This window comes from Clavelina lepadiformis, chromosome 2, assembly GCF_947623445.1.
Source record: "Clavelina lepadiformis chromosome 2, kaClaLepa1.1, whole genome shotgun sequence".
Lineage (NCBI taxonomy): Eukaryota > Metazoa > Chordata > Ascidiacea > Aplousobranchia > Clavelinidae > Clavelina > Clavelina lepadiformis.
Window position 1 is genome coordinate 17,922,245 of NC_135241.1, and position 26,126 is coordinate 17,948,370.

Consider the following 26,126-nt stretch of genomic DNA (forward strand, 5'->3'; position numbering starts at 1 on the left):
GATATGTTTAAATAAATCTGTTCATGAAGTAAGATATATAATTTTCTAATGGATGGCTAATTGTCGCCTCCAATTTATTTTTTGAGTGTGTTACAGTTAAGTTAGCATGCGTGTACTTGAAAAAATGATTTATTTATAGTTTTTGAAGTAACTTCTAGACTTAATTACAGATGCCACAGTAATTGTTTAGCAATGTTTTTGTTTGCAAATAATTTAGCTGAAAGTATAACTTAATACGATAAGTTCTATGCTACCTTTATGTTTACACCTCAAACAATATATCATTTAACATATTTGCTGTATCCAGTAACATATTTGCTTAGGCACATACCTTTCAATGGCCTGTGTAATATATAAATTGATTCATCATTTTTCCTTGTTATACAGTTGGTCTTGAAATCGATTGGTCTGTGTCATTTTTTTGGCTGTCTGAGAAGAATTGTAGCCCTGTTTGTTATCTTTAACAAACCCGGATAAAGCTTGTATAAAAGTGAGTTGTTTATTTAAGTCAATTTACTAATATAAGTTTACAATGTCGCGTTGTTAACATCATCGACAATCTGGGTATAATATCAGTGTTGTGTTATGTGAAAGTACTTTAGCTATAGGTGAATATTTTTGTGGTGAATATAGAATTTTTGAGAATTACAAATAACAAGGGTTTAGCAATTTGTCAGTTTTCTGTTGTCATAGATGATTTTTACAGAACATTTTGTAATTTATTATTTGTACTTGACGTAACGTGAAATAGAAATGTAACTGTATTATTTGGCGTAACTTAAAAAAAAAATAATGATGAGATTTTATACACTTATGTTGATTAATTTTTATAAGAATATTGTTTTTTAACCTTGCAGTTTCTAATTGCCTGGAAAGATGCGGTGGTTTGTGAAAATAATGGTTATTGTCACATACATGGCCATTACTTCAGCTCAAACAGGTGAGAGGATTGATAAGATATTGTCAATGTTTTATTTGTCTTATCTGAATAAATAACAGCTTAGAGTTTAAAGGTTTGTTGATCTTCCATATAATTGTATAATATATTTGTGTGACATGATCTCATTTATGATTTAACAAAGCTTTTAAACAAAAATATCTTATATAATTAGTGTAATATCAGTGAAAACCAGTAGCAATGATCATAAATATTCGATGATCAGTGGTTTCATACATAAGAATTATAGTTCATAATTGTTGAGCTTTGAATGAATACCAATGTGATGATTAAGAATTTTTTACATTGTTGAATAATATAATTGTAGTTTTGTATGAATTTTCAAATGGCGTTTTATCATCCATTATTAAATCTACTAGAACAAAAACAGCTTACACAAATTCATTGTGAACTAATGTTATTTCATTGGATTCAGTAATAACTAATAACTAATAACTAATAACTAAACACAGTACAAATATTTTGGATTAAATTTACACACCCTACATTAATTTTACAGGCTAATTCGTTTCCTGATTTGTATTCATAATGTTATTTATATACCATTGTTTTAAAGTTTATAATACTTTAACATAAAATATCATTGATTTAGAAAATATATGCTTATCGTATATTTCCCAACAGTAACAAATGTATTGCAAAACCTTTCATTGATACCTTTCAATAGTATTTTCCCCTTTACATTTTTGCCATTTCAATTTACTTTATTGAAAAAAGGAAACTTATGCTAGGCTTTACTCAATTTACTAAAGGTAATTGTTCTGAATACTTTGTTGCGGCGTTGTCAAGACTCTTTGATATTCCTAGAAAAATTTTTAATTCAGTAGACGTTTGTTGGTTTAGAGTTTAGACCTATTGTTTGGTTTTCCACAAAAGAGACACTCCCAGTTGCTATAACACATTCTCTTAAATATTAAAAGCATGATATCTCTTAAAGCATGAATGGAATTTTTCTTTTAATAATAATCATATTTCAAGCTCATTCATTTCTGTAAAAGTTCTACAGAGAATGTTTCAGAATCTTGGCCACAGTTAATACTTTGTTAACTAGTTGACATACAATGCCGCGTTATTTACATTGTTGTGATTTTTCTCAAATGCATACCTACACTGCAGTCAACTTAATTAAAAATATCATAAGAACAAAAAATTTGAAAAATAATTCACACCTGCAATGTCAATATTTCATTCATAATTTGTTAAAACAATGCAAAAATATTTTCCCTGTTAAGTGCAGTTTAGTTTAAATTTCAGCTTTTCAGCAAAAGTTGTTTTTACTGTTTTAATATCTGATCAAGAATAAAAGTAGGTTTTGTCATGCACTATGATAAAGTGTTGGTTACAGAATTGTCAAAAGATTAATATTAAATTATGGGAAGACAGTGGTATACTTATATTTGAAATTGGAATAACGCTAACACATAAAAGATAGCAGGTAAAAATTTAAAGGAATTGACAGCTCCAATAGTACGGGGTATTTTTAGGGTTAACATTGGTTTGGGCAAGTATCTTTTGTGCTACAAGCATTCTGATGTAGATATATTTGCATTTTTTCATAATTTTACAATTTTGGAAAAAGTCCCTACTCCCTATATTAACTCTACTGCCAACTCTTTAATAAGAATATAATCGAATCGTAATCGAAACTATGTAATAAGAATCCTAAATAAAACGTTTGGCAAATTCTTCAATAGTAATGCCCAAATTTTCATAGATATCCAAAAACTTTAGAAATATCAACAAATTTCTATTTTAACCTGCCATCTCTTGAATACTTAGATTATTTTGCTTTTGGTATATTGCTGGGTGTCTTTTATCGTAAGGATTCTTTTTCTGGAATTTGGACAAGGTTAGCGTAGGGTTTAAAGCAATGTCCTGCAAATACTTGCATCAAATTAACTTGGTTATTGATTTTCAACCCTAATTGCACTCGCATCTTTTGTGCAGGATAACAAAAATTTTAATGCGACATTTTAACAATTTCTGCAATTAAAACTAACCATCTTCGGTTTACTTTCATCTCCAATAAGTTTAGCTTCCTCTGCAAAATCTTTCCTAATTTTTGTAAGGAAAAAAAACAACTGTAAGCTAGTCGCTTTTTAAAAATGAATGACTTTAATGTTTAGTTCCATCCTTCTTTTCCTTATATTTATGAATATGAATATTATGCCAATGGTTAAGATCAATTCAATGCTTTCAATTCAATTACCAAAACTCCAAATCTGTCTCTAGCAACTCTTTTTCTTTATTTAAGTTAATGGGCCTACCTAAAAAGACTTACGGCTTAAGCTATTGATTTTTAATTACAGATTATGAAAGGACAACTTCAAAAACCAGTATTACAACTGAGGAAGCTACTCCAATTACAGAAGTAACAACTGATGCTGACACAAATTCTGCCGAAAATGTTGCAAGCACTGGAACTACTCAAATTACAGACGTAACAACTGATGTTCACACAACATCTGCCGAGAATGTTGCAAGCACTGGAATTACTCAAATCACAGAAGTAACAACTGATGCTGACACTACTTCTGCCGAGAATGCAGCAAGCACTGGAACTACTCAAATCACAGAAGTAACAACTGATGCTGACACTACTTCTGCCACTGATGTAGCAAGCACTGGAGCTACTCAAATCACAGAAGTAAAAACTGATGCTGACTCAAATTCTGTTGAGAATGCAGCAAGCACTGGAGCTACTCAAATCACAGAAGTAACAACTGATGCTGACACTACTTCTGCTACTGAAGTAGCAAGCACTGGAACTACTCAAATCACAGAAGTAACAACTGATGCTGACACAACTTCTGCTACTGAAGTAGCAAGCACTGGAACTACTCAAATCACAGAAGTAACAACTGATGCTGACACTACTTCTGCCGAGAATGTTGCAAGCACTGGAGCTACTCAAATCACAGAAGTAACAACTGATGCTGACACAACTTCTGCTGAGAATGTTGCAAGCACTGGAACTACTCAAATCACAGAAGTAACAACTGATGCTGACACTACTTCTGCCGAGAATGTTGCAAGCACTGGAGCTACTCAAATCACAGAAGTAACAACTGATGCTGACACTACTTCTGCCAAGAATTTTGCAAGCACTGGAGCTACTCAAATCACAGAAGTAACAACTGATGCTGACACAACTTCTGCCGAGAATGTTGCAAGCACTGGAACTACTCAAATCACAGAAGTAACAACTGATGCTGACACTACTTCTGCCGAGAATGTTGCAAGCACTGGAGCTACTCAAATCACAGAAGTAACAACTGATGCTGACACTACTTCTGCCGAGAATGTTGCAAGCACTGGAGCTACTCAAATCACAGAAGTAACAACTGATGCTGACACAACTTCTGCTGAGAATGCAGCAAGCACTGGAACTACTCAAATCACAGACGTAACAACTGATGCTGACACTACTTCTGCCGAGAATGTTGCAAGCACTGGAGCTACTCAAATCCCAGAAGTAACAACTGATGCTGACACAACTTCTGCCGAGAATGCAGCAAGCACTGGAGCTACTCAAATCCCAGAAGTAACAACTGATGCTGACACAACTTCTGCCGAGAATGCAGCAAGCACTGGAGCTACTCAAATCACAGAAGTAACAACTGATGCTGACACTACTTCTGCCGAGAATGTTGCAAGCACTGAAACTACTCAAATCACAGAAGTAACAACTGATGCTGACACTACTTCTGCTGAGAATGCAGCAAGCACTGGAACTACTCAAATCACAGAAGTAACAACTGATGCTGACACTACTTCTGCTGAGAATGCAGCAAGCACTGGAACTACTCAAATCCCAGAAGTAACAACTGATGCTGACACTACTTCTGCCACAGATGTAGCAAGCACTGGAACTACTCAAATCACAGAAGTAACAACTGATGCTGACACAACTTCTGCTACTGAAGTAGCAAGCACTGGAACTACTCAAATCACAGAAGTAACAACTGATGCTGACACGACTTTTGCCACTGAAGTAGCAAGCACTGGAACTACTCAAATCACAGAAGTAACAACTGATGCTGACACTACTTCTGCCACTGAAGTAGCAAGCACTGGAACTACTCAAATCACAGAAGTAACAACTGATGCTGACACAACTTCTATCACTGAAGGAGCAAACACTGGAACTACTCAAATCACAGAAGTAACAACTGATGCTGACACAACTTCTGCCGAGAATGCAGCAAGCACTGGAACTACTCAAATCACAGAAGTAACAACTGATGCTGACACAACTTCTGCTGAGAATGCAGCAAGCACTGGAACTACTCAAATCACAGAAATAACAACTGATGCTGACACTACTTCTGCCGAGAATGTTGCAAGCACTGGAGCTACTCAAATCACAGAAGTAACAACTGATGCTGACACAACTTCTGCCGAGAATGTTGCGAGCACTGGAACTACTCAAATCACAGAAGTAACAACTGATGCTGACACTACTTCTGCCGAGAATGCAGCAAGCACTGGAACTACTCAAATCACAGAAATAACAACTGATGCTGACACAACTTCTGCTGAGAATGCAGCAAGCACTGGAACTACTCAAATCACAGAAATAACAACTGATGCTGACACAACTTCTTCCACTGAAGTAGCAAGCACTGGAGCTACTCAAATCACAGACGTAACAACTGATGCTGACACAACTTCTGCCGAGAATGCAGCAAGCACTGGAACTACTCAAATCACAGAAATAACAACTGATGCTGACACTACTTATGCCACAGATATAGCAAGTACTGGAACTATTCAAATCACAGAAGTAACAACAGATGCTGACACAACTTCTGCCGAGAATGCAGCAAGCACTGGAACTACTCAAATCACAGAAGTAACAACTGATGCTGACACAACTTCTGCCGAAAATGCAGCAAGCACTGGAACTACTCAAATCACAGATGTAACAACTGATGCTGACACTACTTCTGCTGAGAATGCAGCAAGCACTGGAACTACTCAAATCCCAGAAGTAACAACTGATGCTGACACAACTTCTGCCGAGAATGCAGCAAGCACTGGAACTACTCAAATCACAGAAGTAACAACTGATGCTGACACTACTTCTGCCGAGAATGTTGCAAGCACTGGAACTACTCAAATCACAGAAGTAACAACTGATGCTAACACAACTTCTGCCGAGAATGCAGCAAGCACTGGAACTACTCAAATCCCAGAAGTAACAACTGATGCTGACACAACTTCTGCCGAGAATGCAGCAAGCACTGGAGCTACTCAAATCACAGAAATAACAACTGATGCTGACACTACTTCTGCCGAGAATGTTGCAAGCACTGGAACTACTCAAATCACAGAAGTAACAACTGATGCTGACACAACTTCTGCCGAAAATGCAGCAAGCACTGGAACTACTCAAATCACAGAAGTAACAACTGATGCTGACACAACTTCTGCCACTGAAGTAGCAAGCACTGGAACTATTCAAATCACAGAAGTAACAACTTCTGCCGAGAATGTTGCAAGCACTGGAGCTACTGAAATCACAGAAGTAACAACTGATGCTGACACAACTTCTACCACTGAAGTAGCAAGCACTGGAATTACTCAAATCACAGAAGTAACAACTGATGTTGACACTACTTCTGCTACTGAAGTAGCAAGCACTGGAACTACTCAAATCACAGAAGTAACAACTGATGCTGACACTACTTCTGCCGAGAATGTTGCAAGCACTGGAACTACTCAAATCACAGAAGTAACAACTGATGCTGACACTACTTCTGCTGAGAATGCAGCAAGCACTGGAACTACTCAAATCCGAGAAGTAACAACTGATGCTGACACAACTTCTGCCGAGAATGCAGCAAGCATTGGAGCTACTCAAATCACAAAAGTAACAACTGATGCTGACACTACTTCTGCCGAGAATGTTGCAAGCACTGGAACTACTCAAATCACAGAAGTAACAACTGATGCTGACACTACTTCTGCCAAGAATGTTGCAAGCACTGGAACTACTCAAATCACAGAAGTAACAACTGATGCTGACACTACTTCTGCTGAGAATGCAGCAAGCACTGGAACTACTCAAATCACAGAAGTAACAACTGATGCTGACACAACTTCTATCACTGAAGGAGCAAACACTGGAACTACTCAAATCACAGAAGTAACAACTGATGCTGACACAACTTCTGCCACTGAATTAGCAAGCACTGGAACTACTCAAATCACAGAAGTAACAACTGATGCTGACACAACTTCTGCCGAGAATGCAGCAAACACTGGAACTACTCAAATCACAGAAGTAACAACTGATGCTGACACAACTTCTGCCGAAAATGCAGCAAGCACTGGAACTACTCAAATCACAGACGTAACAACTGATGCTGACACTACTTCTGCCGAGAATGTTGCAAGCAATGGAGCTACTCAAATCACAGAAGTATCAACTGATGCTGACACAACTTCTGCCGAGAATGTTGCGAGCACTGGAACTACTCAAATCACAGAAGTAACAACTGATGCTGACACAACTTCTACCGAGAATGTTGCAAGCACTGGAACTACTCAAATCACAGAAGTAACAACTGATGCTGACACTACTTTTGCCGAGAATGCAGCAAGCACTGGAACTACTCAAATCACAGAAATAACAACTGATGCTGACACAACTTCTGCCGAGAATGTTGCAAGCACTGGAGCTACTCAAATCACAGAAGTAACAACTGATGCTGACACAACTCTTGCTGAGAATGCAGCAAGCACTGGAACTACTCAAATCACAGAAATAACAACTGATGCTGACACAACTTCTTCCACTGAAGTAGCAAGCACTGGAGCTACTCAAATCACAGACGTAACAACTGATGCTGACACAACTTCTGCCGAGAATGCAGCAAGCACTGGAACTACTCAAATCACAGAAATAACAACTGATGCTGACACTACTTCTGCCACAGATATAGCAAGTACTGGAACTATTCAAATCACAGAAGTAACAACTGATGCTGACACAACTTCTGCCGAAAATGCAGCAAGCACTGGAACTACTCAAATCACAGAAGTAACAACTGATGCTGACACAACTTCTGCCGAAAATGCAGCAAGCACTGGAACTACTCAAATCACAGAAGTAACAACTGATGCTGACACAACTTCTGCCGAAAATGCAGCAAGCACTGGAACTACTCAAATCACAGATGTAACAACTGATGCTGACACTACTTCTCCTGAGAATGCAGCAAGCACTGGAACTACTCAAATCCCAAAAGTAACAACTGATGCTGACACTACTTCTGCCGAGAATGCAGCAAGCACTGGAACTACTCAAATCACAGAAGTAACAACTGATGCTGACACTACTTCTGCCGAGAATGTTGCAAGCACTGGAACTACTCAAATCACAGAAGTAACAACTGATGCTGACACTACTTCTGCCGAGAATGCAGCAAGCACTGGAACTACTCAAATCCCAGAAGTAACAACTGATGCTGACACAACTTCTGCCGAGAATGCAGCAAGCACTGGAGCTACTCAAATCACAGAAATAACAACTGATGCTGACACTACTTCTGCCGAGAATGTTGCAAGCACTGGAACTACTCAAATCACAGAAGTAACAAATGATGCTGACACAACTTCTGCCGAAAATGCAGCAAGCACTGGAACTACTCAAATCACAGAAGTAACAACTGATGCTGACACAACTTCTGCCGAGAATGGAGCAAGCACTGGAACTACTCAAATCACAGAAATAACAACTGATGCTGACACAACTTCTACCACTGAAGTAGCAAGCACTGGAACTATTCAAATCACAGAAGTAACAACTTCTGCCGAGAATGTTGCAAGCACTGGAGCTACTGAAATCACAGAAGTAACAACTGATGCTGACACAACTTCTACCACTGAAGTAGCAAGCACTGGAACTACTCAAATCACAGAAGTAACAACTGATGTTGACACTACTTCTGCTACTGAAGTAGCAAGCACTGGAACTACTCAAATCACAGAAGTAACAACTGATGCTGACACTACTTCTGCCGAGAATGTTGCAAGCACTGGAACTACTCAAATCACAGAAGTAACAACTGATGCTGACACTACTTCTGCTGAGAATGCAGCAAGCACTGGAACTACTCAAATCCCAGAAGTAACAACTGATGCTGACACAACTTCTGCCGAGAATGCAGCAAGCATTGGAGCTACTCAAATCACAAAAGTAACAACTGATGCTGACACTACTTCTGCCGAGAATGTTGCAAGCACTGGAACTACTCAAATCACAGAAGTAACAACTGATGCTGACACTACTTCTGCCGAGAATTCAGCAAGCACTGGAACTACTCAAATCGCAGAAGTAACAACTGATGCTGACACTACTTCTGCCGAGAATGCAGCAAGCACTGGAACTACTCAAATCACAGAAGTAACAACTGATGCTGACACAACTTCTGCCGAGAATTTTGCAAGCACTGGAGCTACTCAAATCACAGAAGTAACAACTGATGCTGACACAACTTCTGCCGAGAATGTTGCGAGCACTGGAGCTACTCAAATCACAGAAGTAACAACTGATGCTGACACTACTTCTGCCGAGAATGTTGCAAGCACTGGAGCTACTCAAATCACAGAAGTAACAACTGATGCTGACACTACTTCTGCCGAGAATGTTGCAAGCACTGGAGCTACTCAAATCACAGAAGTAACAACTGATGCTGACACTACTTCTGCCGAGAATGTTGCAAGCACTGGAGCTACTCAAATCACAGAAGTAACAACTGATGCTGACACAACTTCTGCCGAGAATGCAGCAAGCACTGGAACTACTCAAGTCCCAGACGTAACAACTGATGCTGACACTACTTCTGCCGAGAATGTTGCAAGCACTGGAGCTACTCAAATCGCAGAAGTAACAACTGATGCTGACACTACTTCTGCCGAGAATGCAGCAAGCACTGGAACTACTCAAATCACAGAAGTAACAACTGATGCTGACACTACTTCTGCTGAGAATGCAGCAAGCACTGGAACTACTCAAATCCCAGAAGTAACAACTGATGCTGACACAACTTCTGCCGAGAATGCAGCAAGCACTGGAGCTACTCAAATCACAGAAGTAACAACTGATGCTGACACTACTTCTGCCGAGAATGTTGCAAGCACTGGAACTACTCAAATCACAGAAGTAACAACTGATGCTGACACTACTTCTGCTGAGAATGCAGTAAGCACTGGAACTACTCAAATCACAGAAGTAACAACTGATGCTGACACTACTTCTGCCGAGAATGTTGCAAGCACTGGAGCTACTCAAATCACAGAAGTAACAACTGATGCTGACACAACTTCTGCTGAGAATGCAGCAAGCACTGGAACTACTCAAATCACAGAAGTAACAACTGATGCTGACACTACTTCTGCCGAGAATGTTGCAAGCACTGGAGCTACTCAAATCCCAGAAGTAACAACTGATGCTGACACAACTTCTGCCGAGAATGCAGCAAGCACTGGAGCTACTCAAATCCCAGAAGTAACAACTGATGCTGACACAACTTCTGCCGAGAATTCAGCAAGCACTGGAGCTACTCAAATCACAGAAGTAACAACTGATGCTGACACTACTTCTGCCGAGAATGTTGCAAGCACTGAAACTACTCAAATCACAGAAGTAACAACTGATGCTGACACTACTTCTGCTGAGAATGCAGCAAGCACTGGAACTACTCAAATCACAGAAGTAACAACTGATGCTGACACTACTTCTGCTGAGAATGCAGCAAGCACTGGAACTACTCAAATCCCAGAAGTAACAACTGATGCTGACACAACTTCTGCCGAGAATGCAGCAAGCACTGGAGCTACTCAAATCACAGAAGTAACAACTGATGCTGACACTACTACTGCCAAGAATGTTGCAAGCACTGGAACTACTCAAATCACAGAAGTAACAACTGATGCTGACACTACTTCTGCTGAGAATGCAGCAAGCACTGGAACTACTCAAATCACAGAAGTAACAACTGATGCTGACACTACTTCTGCCGAGAATGTTGCAAGCACTGGAACTACTCAAATCACAGAAGTAACAACTGATGCTGACACTACTTCTGCCGAGAATGCAGCAAGCACTGGAACTACTCAAATCACAGAAGTAACAACTGATGCTGACACTACTTCTGCCGAGAATGCAGCAAGCACTGGAACTACTCAAATCACAGAAGTAACAACTGATGCTGACACAACTTCTGCCGAGAATGCAGCAAGCACTGGAACTACTCAAATCACAGAAGTAACAACTGATGCTGACACAACTTCTGCTGAGAATGCAGCAAGCACTGGAACTACTCAAATCACAGAAGTAACAAGTGATGCTGACACTACTTCTGCTGAGAATGTTGCAAGCAATGGAGCTACTCAAATCACAGAAGTAACAACTGATGCTGACACTACTTCTGCCGAGAATGCAGCAAGCACTGGAACTACTCAAATCACAGAAGTAACAACTGATGCTGACACAACTTCTGCTACTGAAGTAGCAAGCACTGGAACTACTCAAATCACAGAAGTAACAACTGATGCTGACACTACTTCTGCCGAGATTGCAGCAAGCACTGGAACTACTCAAATCACAGAAATAACAACTGATGCTGACACAACTTCTGCCGAGAATTTTGCAAGCACTGGAGCTACTCAAATCACAGAAGTAACAACTGATGCTGACACAACTTCTGCCGAGAATGTTGCAAGCACTGGAACTACTCAAATCACAGAAGTAACAACTGATGCTGACACAAATTCTGCTACTGAAGTAGCAAGCACTGGAACTACTCAAATCACAGAAGTAACAACTGATGCTGACACTACTTCTGCTACTGAAGTAGCAAGCACTGGAACTACTCAAATCACAGAAGTAACAACTAATGCTGACACTACTTCTGCCGAGAATGCAGCAAGCACTGGAACTACTCAAATCCCAGAAGTAACAACTGATGCTGACACTACTTCTGCTGAGAATGTTGCAAGCACTGGAGCTACTCAAATCACAGAAGTAACAACTGATGCTGACACTACTTCTACCACTGAAGTAGCAAGCACTGGAACTACTCAAATCACAGAAGTAACAACTGTTGCTGACACTACTTCTGCCACAGATATAGGAAGCACTGAAACTACTCAAGTCACAGAAGTAACAACTGATGCTGACACTACTTCTGCCACAGACATAGCAAGCACTGGAGCTACTCAAATCACAGAAGTAACAACTGATGCTGACACAATTTCTGCCGAGAATGCAGCAAGCACTGGAACTACTCAAATCACAGAAGTAACAACTGATGCTAACACAACTTCTGCCACTGAAGTAGCAAGCACTGGAGCTACTCAAATCACAGAAGTAACAACTGATGGTGACACTACTACTGCTGAGAATGTTGGAAGCACTAAAGCTACTCAAATCACAGAAGTAACAACTGATGCTGACACTACTTCTGCCGAGAATGTTGCAAGCACTGGAACTACTCAAATCACAGAAGTAACAACTGATGCTGACACTACTTCTGCTGAGAATGCAGCAAGCACTGGAACTACTCAAATCACAGAAGTAACAACTGATGCTGACACTACTTCTGCCGAAAATGCAGCAAGCACTGGAACTACTCAAATCACAGAAGTAACAACTGATGCTGACACAACTTCTGCCGAGAATGCAGCAAGCACTGGAACTACTCAAATCACAGAAGTAACAACTGATGCTGACACAACTTCTACCACTGAAGTAGCAAGCACTGGAACTATTCAAATCACAGAAGTAACAACTTCTGCCGAGAATGTTGCAAGCACTGGAACTACTCAAATCACAGAAGTAACAACTGATGCTGACACAATTTCTGCTACTGAAGTAGCAAGCACTGGAACTACTCAAATCACAGAAGTAACAACTGATGCTGACACTACTTCTGCTACTGAAGTAGCAAGCACTGGAACTACTCAAATCACAGAAGTAACAACTAATGCTGACACTACTTCTGCCGAGAATGCAGCAAGCACTGGAACTACTCAAATCCCAAAAGTAACAACTGATGCTGACACTACTTCTGCTGAGAATGTTGCAAGCACTGGAGCTACTCAAATCACAGAAGTAACAACTGATGCTGACACTACTTCTACCACTGAAGTAGCAAGCACTGGAACTACTCAAATCACAGAAGTAACAACTGATGCTGACACAACTTCTGCCGAGAATGCAGCAAGCACTGGAACTACTCAAATCACAGAAGTAACAACTGTTGCTGACACTACTTCTGCCGAGAATGCAGCAAGCACTGGAACTACTCAAATCACAGAAGTAACAACTGATGCTGACACAACTTCTGCCGAGAATGCAGCAAGCACTGGAACTACTCAAATCACAGAAGTAACAACTGTTGCTGACACTACTTCTGCCGAGAATGCAGCAAGCACTGGAACTACTCAAATCACAGAAGTAACAACTGATGCTGACACTACTTCTGCCGAGAATGCAGCAAGCACTGGAACTACTCAAATCACAGAAGTAACAACTGATGCTGACACAACTTCTACCACTGAAGTAGCAAGCACTGGAACTATTCAAATCACAGAAGTAACAACTTCTGCCGAGAATGTTGCAAGCACTGGAACTACTCAAATCACAGAAGTAACAACTGATGCTGACACAACTTCTGCTACTGAAGTAGCAAGCACTGGAACTACTCAAATCACAGAAGTAACAACTGATGCTGACACTACTTCTGCTACTGAAGTAGCAAGCACTGGAACTACTCAAATCACAGAAGTAACAACTAATGCTGACACTACTTCTGCCGAGAATGCAGCAAGCACTGGAAGTACTCAAATCCCAAAAGTAACAACTGATGCTGACACTACTTCTGCTGAGAATGTTGCAAGCACTGGAGCTACTCAAATCACAGAAGTAACAACTGATGCTGACACTACTTCTACCACTGAAGTAGCAAGCACTGGAGCTACTCAAATCACAGAAGTAATAACTGATGCTGACACTACTTCTGCCACAGACATAGCAAGCACTGGAGCTACTCAAATCACAGAAGTAACCATTGATGCTGACACAATTTCTGCTACTGAAGTAGCAAGCATTGGAACTACTCAAATCACAGAAGTAACAACTGATGCTGACACAACTTCTGCCGAGAATGCAGCAAGCACTGGAACTACTCAAATCACAGAAGTAACAACTGATGCTAACACAACTTCTGCCACTGAAGTAGCAAGCACTGGAGCTACTCAAATCACAGAAGTAACAACTGATGGTGACACTACTACTGCTGAGAATGTTGGAAGCACTAAAGCTACTCAAATTGCAGAAGTTATTGTTTACGATTTAAGTACAAGTAAGTTGTTTCAGTTTTTTATTGTGGTTTTGGATACTTGTTTCTTTTGTCTTATGTCTTTTTTTCTGTAATTAGCCTTTTAGAAAATGTTTTTTTTGGCAACTCCAAGTTCTACTTAATAATGCAAATCAAATTTTGTAAAAGTGTTTTATAGCTTATACAGTTTTATTTTTGGAACATGTATGCTTTTGTTTAAGGGATTTATACCTTGGTAAGTTTTCCTACCAGATATTTTGTGTGTTGGAAAACTTCATTAGTTTTTAAAAAGTTCGTAAACTTTTTTGTTACCATTACAATTTTTGTAGGTTTTGATATGTCATTTTTTCTTGATGCAACTACTGAGAGCTTTAAAAGCAGCTGTAAACTTGCCTTGGAAAATATATATAACAATGTTTCCAACGAACCTTCTAATGGGATTTTTCGGAGAAAAAGAGATACAAGCACTGAAGTGTTTACCGTTGATGTACGTAGTAATATGTGTGGTCTAAGTAAAAATAAAATTCATTGTGCAATATGTTTGTCACTTGTATTTTGTGTTCATTTTTTAGATATTAAGTTCAAGGAATAATCCATCTTCCAATACAACAGCGTTGGTCACTTACAGAGTTAACAGTTCTCTCAGTGGGCCAGTACCTGCAGACACTGCTGTGAAAGAAATATCAAATGTAACGGATGATGAATATAAGTCCTTTTTTCAAGAACAAGATATCCCAGTTGATACAGTTATTGAGAAATCTGAAGTAGCATCAATAGTGGATGTGACTACAACCACAACTGCTTCTACTGTTACTACAGAAGTCAAAGATTTTGCAACAGAAGTAACAACTGATGCTGACACTACTTCTGCCACAGATATAGCAAGCACTGGAGCTACTCAAATCACAGAAGTAACAACTGATGCTGACACAACTTCTGCCGAGAATGTTGCGAGCACTGGAACTACTCAAATCATAGAAGTAACAACTGATGCTGACACTACTTCTGCCGAGAATGTTGCAAACACTGGAGCTACTCAAATCACAGAAGTAACAACTGATGCTGACACTACTTCTGCCACTGAAGTAACAAGCACTGGAACTACTCAAATAACAGAAGTAACAACTGATGCTGACACTACTTCTGCCACAGATATAGCAAGCACTGGAACTACTCAAATCACAGAAGTAACAACTGATGCTGACACAACTTCTGCAACAGACATTGCAAGCACTGGAACTACTCAAATCACAGAAGTAACAACTGATGCTGACACTACCTTTGCCACAGATGTAGCAAGTACTGGAGCTACTCAAATCACAAAAGTAACAACTGATGCTGACATTACTACTGCCACAGACATAGCAAGCACTGGAACTCCTCAAATCACAGAAGTAACAACTGATGCTGAAACTACTTCTGCCGAGAATACAGCAAGCACTGGAACTACTCAAATCCCAGAAGTAACAACTGATGCTGACACTACTTCTACTGAGAATGTTGCAAGCACTGGAACTATTCAAATCACAGAAGTAACAACTGATGCTGACACTACTTCTGCCGAGAATGTTGCGAGCACTGAAGCTACTCAAATCACAGAAGTAACAACTGATGCTGACACTACTTCTGCCGAGAATGTTGCAAGCACTGGAGCTACTCAAATCACAGAAGTAACAACTGATGCTGACACAACTTCTGCCGATAATACAGCAAGCACTGGAACTACTCAAATCCCAGAAGTAACAACTGATGCTGACACTACTTTTGCCACAGATATAGCAAGCACTGGAACTACCCAAATCACAGAAGTAACAACTGATGCTGACACTATTTTTGCCACAGATATAGCAAGCACTGGAGCTACTCAAATCATAGAAGTAACAACTGATGCTGACACTACTTCTGCCACAGATGTAGCAAGCACTGGAACTACCCAAATCACAGAAGTAACAACTGATGCTGACACTACTTCTGCCACAGATGTAGCAAGCACTGGAGCTACTCAAATCACAGAAGTAACAACTGATGCTGACACTACTTCTGCCACAGATGTAGCAAGCACTGGAACTACCCAAATCACAGAAGTAACAACTGATGCTGACACTACTTCTGCCACAGATATAGCAAGCACTGGAGCTACTCAAATCACAGAAGTAACAACTGATGCTGACACTACTTCTGCCACAGATGTAGCAAGCACTGGAGCTACTCAAATCACAGAAGTAACAACTGATGCTGACACTACTTCTGCCACAGATGTAGCAAGCACTGGAGCTACTCAAATCACAGAAGTAACATTTGATGCTGACACTACTTCTGCCACAGATGTAGCAAGCACTGGAACTACTCAAATCACAGAAGTAACAACTGATGCTGACACTACTTCTGCCACAGACATAGCAAGCACTGGAACTACTCAAATCACAGAAGTAACAACTGATGCTGACACTACCTTTGCCACAGATGTAGCAAGTACTGGAGCTACTCAAATCACAAAAGTAACAACTGATGCTGACATTACTACTGCCGAGAATGTTGCAAGCACTGGAACTACTCAAATCACAGAAGTAACAACTGATGCTGACACTACTTCTGCCGAGAATGTTGCAAGCACTGGAGCTACTCAAATCACAGAAGTAACAACTGATGCTGACACAACTTCTGCCACAGACATAGCAAGCACTGGAACTCCTCAAATCACAGAAGTAACAACTGATGCTGAAACTACTTCTGCCGAGAATACAGCAAGCAATGGAACTACTCAAATCCCAGAAGTAACAACTGATGCTGACACTACTTCTACTGAGAATGTTGCAAGCACTGGAACTATTCAAATCACAGAAGTAACAACTGATGCTGACACTACTTCTGCCGAGAATGTTGCGAGCACTGAAGCTACTCAAATCACAGAAGTAACAACTGATGCTGACACAACTTCTGCCGAGAATGTTGCAAGCACTGGAGCTACTCAAATCACAGAAGTAACAACTGATGCTGACACAACTTCTGCCGATAATACAGCAAGCACTGGAACTACTCAAATCCCAGAAGTAACAACTGATGCTGACACTACTTTTGCCACAGATATAGCAAGCACTGGAACTACCCAAATCACAGAAGTAACAACTGATGCTGACACTATTTTTGCCACAGATATAGCAAGCACTGGAGCTACTCAAATCATAGAAGTAACAACTGATGCTGACACTACTTCTGCCACAGATGTAGCAAGCACTGGAACTACCCAAATCACAGAAGTAACAACTGATGCTGACACTACTTTTGCCACAGATATAGCAAGCACTGGAGCTACTCAAATCACAGAAGTAACAACTGATGCTGACACTACTTCTGCCACAGATGTAGCAAGCACTGGAGCTACTCAAATCACAGAAGTAACAACTGATGCTGACACTACTTCTGCCACAGATGTAGCAAGCACTGGAGCTACTCAAATCACAGAAGTAACATTTGATGCTGACACTACTTCTGCCACAGATGTAGCAAGCACTGGAGCTACTCAAATCACAGAAGTAACAACTGATGCTGACACTACTTCTGCCACAGATATAGCAAGCACTGGAGCTACTCAAATCACAGAAGTAACAACTGATGCTGACACTACTTCTGCCACAGATATAGCAAGCACTGGAGCTACTCAAATCACAGAAGTAACAACTGATGCTGACACTACTTCTGCCACAGATATAGCAAGCACTGGAGCTACTCAAATCACAGAAGTAACAACTGTTGCTGACACTACTTTTGCCACAGATATAGCAAGCACTGGAGCTACTCAAATCACAGAAGTAACAACTGATGCTGACACAACTTCTGCCACAGATATAGCAAGCACTGGAACTACTCAAATCACAGAAGTAACAACTGATGCTGACACTACTTCTGCCACAGACATAGCAAGCACTGGAACTAATCAAATCACAGAAGTAGCAACTGATGCTGACACAACTTCTGCAACAAACATTGCAAGCACTGGAACTACTCAAATCACAGAAGTAACAACTGATGCTGACACTACTTTTGCCACAGATATAGCAAGCACTGGAGCTACTCAAATCACAGAAGTAACAACTGATGGTGACACTACTTTTGCCACAGATATAGCAAGCACTGGAACTACCCAAATCACAGAAGTAACAACTGATGCTGACACTACTTTTGCCACAGATATAGCAAGCACTGGAGCTACTCAAATCACAGAAGTAACAACTGATGCTGACACTACTTCTGCCACAGATATAGCAAGCACTGGAACTACCCAAATCACAGAAGTAACAACTGTTGCTGACACTACTTCTGCCACAGATATAGGAAGCACTGAAACTACTCAAGTCACAGAAGTAACAACTGATGCTGACACTACTTCTGCCACAGAAATAACAAGCACTGGAGCTACTCAAATCACAGAAGTAACTACTGATGCTGACACTACTTCTGCCACAGATATAGCAAGCACTGAAAATACTCAAATCACAGAAGTAACTACTGGTGCTGACACTACTTTTACTGACAATTTAGAAACCACAACACCTACAGCAACAGATTCTTCTTTTTCAACCATTATAACAACTGGTAGTGTTCTAAGTTCAGCTGCAACCATGAACCTCACAACTGTGACATCAACTGTTTTACCTGTTAGTTCTGATAGTACTGTTGTGACTGATACTGGTAGAAGTTCTTCTGCAAGCAGTGGGGTTACAGGAAGCGTATCAACAATGGCTGCAACATCAGTAGCTAGTTTTACAAGCATTTCACCGATAGCTGTTACGGATTCAACAAATACCATCACAACCAACACAGTTTCAAGCGTCACAACTGTAGTTGGTGTTTTTGATTCTATTGTTTATACACGTAAGTTAGTTTTAGTTGAGTATTTTCTACAAGTTGAATGAAAAATATTTTCATGGTCAAGATATAAGTTTACTTTAGTTGTTTGTATCATTTTTTGTTTTCTAGAGACATTAGTAAATATCGTCTCATGAATTTTTTGTTTAAATTGTACCAAACATTCCGGCATAGAAACCCCATTTCTCCCCCCTTTATTACAAAGGTTTTGTTTTAGTCCGAAACAAGGTTGAAGAATCAACCAAATGAAACCCTTCAAAGCTTCACGAAGTGAACCATAACTTGTATCTTGATTTTGTGATAAGGATGCTAGTATAATGTTATAGTTGTAATTAGTAAGAACAGTATTCATAGCATACCATACCTTAAGATAAGAAGTCCACGAATGCAATGGTGTAAACTATGGATGCAAATGGTTCACCAAATGTATTTCCATCATGTCAATAGTCTATGATTTTTAACAACACGTAAAATGATGACGTAAATACAGCTGATCATTCATGTGGTTTCTAAACTTTACAATTTTTTTTCTTGATTAATAAATATAATTTTCAAGGATAATTTTATTCATCTTATTTTATTTTTATTCAAGAATTACAACTTGCTTCTTTTCAAAATGCTTTTTCAACTGAATTTCGGAGCAATCTTAACACAGCCCTTGACAACATGTACAACAATGTCAGCCAAACGGCCAGAAGGAAGAGAGCGACTGTTACATACACGACAGAAGTTAGTAGATGACATTAATGCTCTTCTTCATGCTAGCATATTATTAAACATGCTTGGATGAAAATAAATCTTTTGCTAAACTGTTTTTCCTGGGTCGTTTTGCTGTTTTTATGTGGCAAAGTTTAATGTTTTTTTTTTACTTTGTTTCACTTGCTTTATGTAGTTTGTTAAACTTTAAGTCGACTGGTTTTATTTGTTTTTCTGCTGTTTTTATTTGGGAATGGAACACACATTTTATCGACTAATTTTCACATGCTTACTCAGTAGTGGACACCCAACATAGTTAATTTGTAGTTTATTACTCCTTTTTAGATTGTTACCTCTGTTAACGAACCGACCAACACACTGGTTGTAACTGCTTCATATACTGTTCGTAATGTCAACAATAATGGATTAATATCTGCGAATGAAGCTGTAGCGTTAATTAGTTCTGTATCGAATGAAGATTATGAGCTATTTTTGAATGATGCTGGAATACAAGCTACTGTTTTGTCAAAGGCTGTCACCACCGAACCTGTTACACCTTCCAGCACCAACACAGGTTTGACGTCATGAAAATGTTTTTTTATGTTTAAATGGCAGTAAAGTATTCACATCGATGCAGTATAATAATTATATTGATCCTGTGCACTTCCTTACTGAAATTAGCTATTATGTTCATTTACCAGAAATGTTTATTGTGTAATTTTTTACAAAAGATATTTAGAAAAGCTAATGTCACATTCTAAATTTTTTTGTTACAGATAATCTAGACAAGGTTTGCTTGTTAATAATTTTTTATCATTTTTGTTACTAAATTTCCAAATAAATTAAGTTTTAAGCACAGTTAATACCTATTAACTAACCTAGGAGTTTTTTTTTCATGTAATAAAAAGGCAACAAGTATGTACAAAGTAAATTGTCGATGTTTAACACATTGCAATAATACTGGGCCAACTAGTCATATCGGGGTAACCAATGTCCCACTAGTGATTTGGTAATGTTAATTAATTGATCGTTTGTTTATCTGACTCCAATATTGTGTGTATTCGTTAACCACTGATGTACTAGTTGAACGTTACAGTACGTTAACCAAACTAACAGTTTTCTTGAATATAGTTGTATTAGTGATTCATATCGAAACGATTACCGCTTTCAGCGAACATATCAGAGATGCATTCAATATCTCTGCAACACTAGACTGAACGTAGAGAGAGCTCATTTTTCACTGTAGCAACGGTTGACGTAATTCGGAAGTAAATAGAAACGGGACAAAATTACTAAACAAGGCCAAAATATAGCACAGTGTATGTTGGTAACCATATGAAATAGAACACATATGAAACAGCACATTGCATGTAACAGAATATTTCACAGAAGGTTTCTAATGAGCATGTATACACAGAACATGCAGCAGATCATATCTCATGCAAAGCTGTATTTTTCTACTCAGTAACATTTAAAACATTACCATGCTTTTATGGTTTTCTTGATTACAGACTGGGTTTTACCAGTTGTGATTGTGCTGGGTGTTTTATTGGGCCTGTGTATTGTTGGATTTGTTATTCTATTCTCATATCGCTACTACTCAAAACGCAAGAAGGGGAAAACAACTATTACGCCAAGGAAGATGGAGGTAATCTTCTTTACAATGTTTGAACACCTGGGAAATTTTTCGTGTTATCATTTTGTGGTTCATTAAGATCTTTATTGTGCTTTTATATCTGTCGCTAGTAAACATCTGATACTTTCAAAAAAATACAATGGTTACAATAGTTGCTGTTTGCAGGACACCTTTATACGCTCTATGTGCTGAAGTTTTGTTTTGGACATGATTTTGTTATACTTTAGGATGATGACGAATTTCGCAAAGAAAAAGAGTTGCGGCTTCAAGCTGAACGGGAGAATGATTATTTACAAGAAAAATTAAACCAGCTCGAGAGTGGTCATCAAGGAACCGTTACCGAAGCCCCTATTTCCTATAGTGAGGTAAGTTCCGGTTTCAGTAAATTAAACAAAGCATGTGTTTGCTTGGCATTTACTTTGAAAAAACTTACCAAACAAGATTAGTTGTATTAAATTATGAATGAAACTTTTTGAAATGGTTTTCCTGATCTTGTATAGCATTAGTGAAATATTGAGATATTAAAAACTTTAGAATGCATTTCAGCAACCATCTACCAGTCAACTAGTCAGAGAAGCGCCAAAGGATTATTTAGCACCCATTACTAAAGTTGATGATAGCGACAATACTATAACAACTGTAACTTCTTATGATGAAATATCCGAAAAACAACAAAAACGACGCTCAAAGGGTGCCCATGAATCTGGTACAATTATCTGAACATAGATATTTTGCACAAATTGAATGATTTTTTTTTATTTTGAATTTAGATTTTAGAATTGTAAAGGAATTATTGCATTTTTGCTATCTATGTTTAATCCATGTTATTTTCGTGTAAAGATGTGACAGGTAGTTACTTCTAAGACAATTAATGCAGTGCAGAACAGCGTGTTATTCATTTATTTGCAGAAACGAAATATGTCATTTGTGATGTCATTGTCAAAGCAAGAATGTTTTGTGACTCTACATCTTTTTTACAGAAGTGCTTAAAGAACGCCCAAGTATTTGGTTTCAGCCATTCGCGCCAAGAAAAGAACATTCTGGAAGCGATGGCAGCGAAACATCGCGTTTTCAGACTTCCGTTCATCCGATCTTATTACCGCCCATAGAAACTAAGTTGGTGTCGGAGCAAATTCGTCAAAACCTTGGCGAGGCAGCAGTATGTTTAGCCTTGTCAAATCTAAAACTATTGACAATATTTGAGAGTAACACTGTTACGATTACTATTTTTGTTTACCGTGACATATGTGAATGTTTTTGTGTCAGTTAAAGCAGCGTTCCGAAATCGAACACCACAGAAATAAAGTCCGAATCAGAAAACAATATTCTTACAGACACAAGTTAGATCCAGGTAAAATATATTTGGACTATTTCGAATACTGCAAGGTTTTATGTTTCCTAAAGTTAAAATTTTTATAATATATTTCTCTATTTTCCCGCAAGACGGCGACAAATATGCGGCAAGGACATATGCAGCTGCCCAGCAAAGTATCGATCGTGCTTTAGAACCATCGCAACCTTCTGTGTTTGATTTACCTTCTAGGTGGGTATATCAATAAAATATAGCATGTCATAATAAAGCTAAACAGTAGGTTTGAATTTAAATAGCTCCGATGGAATCGATCGAAAATTACATCTCGTGTCACAAATAACCCTTTCAGAACAAAAGCCAGAATGGGGCGACAAAAACAAAACAGGATACCTGCTATTGAACCAATCAAAGACCCAGAGTTGAAACTATTGCTAAAAGATCATGTGGGGCCTTTAGGGCAGTATACTCGTATTGACCCGTTTGAAACCAAACCACCGACTGCACGAAATGCGGAGGACCAATCAGTTACCGGTAAAATTGGCAGACATATCATTTCTTGGTTTCCTAGTTTACAGCTTCATATACTTATAGAGAGATTTTTTGCTTTGATAGAAACCCAACAATCTTCTCCGGACGAAAACCGCCAAAGGCTAGCTTCACTGCTGGGAGATGCGTTCGGTCTTGTTTCACCAACCGCCCCGTTGAGTACCGCCGAACCTACAGCGAGTCCCTTATCTCAAATTCAGCCTCCGACATTTCCAGCTCGGGTATCGTTGTAGATGGTGTTATGTTATCTATGACGCACATTTCATATAAAATTATATTTAAGTATTGTTAACTTCTTTCTTAGCAGATTTTTGAATCAAGTGCATTTTGGATATAGGATGGATTAATCTTAAAAAATCACTGTAACTTCAAAATCCATAATAAAATAATTAATCGTACATTAACGTCACGTTAATATGTTTATCTTTGAAAGACCTCGTTCGTGGCCATGCCCGCTCCACACGGTAGGGGAAGCGCTACAGTACCACACCAACGACGGGTAATTCCTGTTTCCTCGTCAACGCAAGCCACACCGCAACCTGCACAGCAACCTTTGTTCACCCGAACTCATCCGCCCCTTGTACAAACATCGCAAACAGGTAGGCAATAAACTTTATTGGCGGTATTTGCTACATCTGATTCCTGAATTTTTGTAGAAGCCGGCGAACCGTTCTATGTGTCTCAACCAAGTCCTAGTGGTCAGATGGCTTATGTTACCCCTCTTAAAAAGGTTCCGAATCCACCAGGTAACCATCTTCTGTCAATATTTGTGTGTTGACAAGTGTTGACATAGTTTAAGCCCTTAGATTTTTACCCATTTTTTACTTTGATACGGCTCCAGGCTCAGTTCACTCTTTAGAAATAGTTGTAAATTATCATTATGACACCAATAAATACGTAATACCCCGCGCAAAAGAATTTGGTTTGTGATTTAGTGTTTAGTACATACGTCGTTGTATTTCATCTAAACTTAGTAAAATTAATTTTACAACGATAATAAGTCTAACCTTTAACTTTTCTAACTCATTTCAACTTAATCGTGCCGCGCCAGGAAAAGATATTTGGACCCCGTATCAAGCCTTTGATGAGGTTTCAAAATTGAGAGAGGAACTAACTGGGCCCAGTATGCCGGAAGATATCCTACCCAATACTGCTGTTTCACCCGGTTTCGATCGCAGGCTATCCACATCACCAAATCACGGTGATGACAACCAACGACTGTCCACCTCGGTGAGTGGTAGAATATCACCCGTGAGTGACAACGCTAGCGATCGCTCAGTGAAAAGCAATAGCTCTGCCGCCCACCTGGTGAAAGATATCAAAGAAGAATTAGCTCGCTTGGTGCGCCAATCTACCCCGGTCGAAAACCTTTCCGACTCTAATGACGATACGCCTGCAACTAAATAACACAGGATCCCTATAAACTATAATTACACTAAACGAAATGCATTAAAATGTATGGTCAACGTTTTCCCGAAATAGATTAATTTGTGTTTCTTCATCTACGGAAAGACCTGAGTTTGTTTTGTTGTACGTCGTAGTTTACCTATCGTTCAGACAAACTTAAAAGTTCATTAGTTATTGTACACATTGCTCATTTGCTTACACAATCACCTTCGTGTCTTTCTAGCTGTAGAATTTAGTATATTTTACCAATCCGACGGTACAGATTAAAGAATCTTATACACATAGTTTAGGTTATAAAGCTAGGTGTTATGATTTTCTATGAACACTAGCGTTACAATCTATTAAATTGTCAGTAAAAACACACTATTTTTTATTTTTATAGGAGTGACAGGCCTATATTGTTTTAAGGATAGTTAGCTATAGTTTTTTTACTGTATATACATCACTATAGAAGAATTATCGTTAAACATTTATGCACAACCATGATTATTTCACAAGTCGCTCTGTAGTTACTTTCATTTCCTAACATATTACACTCGCTTTATGCCTGGTACTGTTGTTGCTTATTTCACTGTATCGCAGCTAACACTGTTTCATTTATTTTCGTATGTTTATTCGACCAAACATTCTTGAGATTGCCTTCTCTTAATGGGCAACTTTACATTTTAACTGCAACATTTACACGATTTACAACTTTGCTGTATTCTGCTTCAAGGCTTGAACAAGCCTATACTAATTCAATTCCATATGTACATGTAATAGTATAACGACGGTAGGATTATAATTTTATTCTTATATCATGTGATGTTTGTTTCATGAAAATCTTTAAAAAATATAGCGTTTGCTGTAGTTTTGTCATAGCAAAGTACATCTTACCTCGATGTTTAGCTGAGTGTAGCGTTTAGAGCTCTCTTAAAATTCGGAGACTCTTCAGTTTTCAAACGGTTTAACTTTTACGAAATGAAACATTATAATACTGAAAATAACGTTGGTCGATCACCACAGTTTCGAAAAGCCTATATGGTTTATCTGTCATCCGTTTTACCGATATATGGCTAGTTGCGGTATATGCACGGTCTACTTTGTCGCCTCAACGATTTAATACCATTTATGTACTACTGTAAAAGGCTTGTGCCAAGCAATCAACACTAATCCAAGTATTACGGGATGCCGAGCTTGGATGTCTCAATTTTCATATTTACTTGAACTATTACAAGTTCCAAAAGTTTCTAAAACTGCGTAGTGTCACTCCTGTCCTGGTTACAGTAACTTACTAGTCGTAAGTTAATGAAGATTTTGAAAATATGTCAAATGTAGAAACTTACCAGAGGTGATCACGGAGTTTGCATACTT

The 26,126-nt window shown here is 38.9% G+C and overlaps 1 protein-coding gene across 1 annotated transcript; it reads left to right on the plus strand.

The window, feature by feature from the left end:
- The first annotated feature begins 392 nt into the window (after positions 1-392).
- Positions 393-25,622, plus strand: LOC143444913 (uncharacterized). Its single transcript, XM_076943706.1, has 19 exons — positions 393-490; positions 858-940; positions 3,268-3,881; positions 13,392-14,334; positions 14,640-14,797; positions 14,883-19,182; positions 19,769-19,905; positions 20,218-20,446; positions 21,384-21,520; positions 21,736-21,873; positions 22,055-22,214; positions 22,489-22,667; positions 22,775-22,859; positions 22,952-23,051; positions 23,170-23,351; positions 23,433-23,587; positions 23,800-23,965; positions 24,023-24,112; positions 24,418-25,622. Exons 2-19 carry the CDS (start codon positions 877-879, stop codon positions 24,771-24,773), a joined length of 8,193 nt encoding a protein of 2,730 aa, XP_076799821.1. The 5' UTR covers positions 393-490; positions 858-876; the 3' UTR covers positions 24,774-25,622.
- The last annotated feature ends 504 nt before the right edge of the window (positions 25,623-26,126 follow it).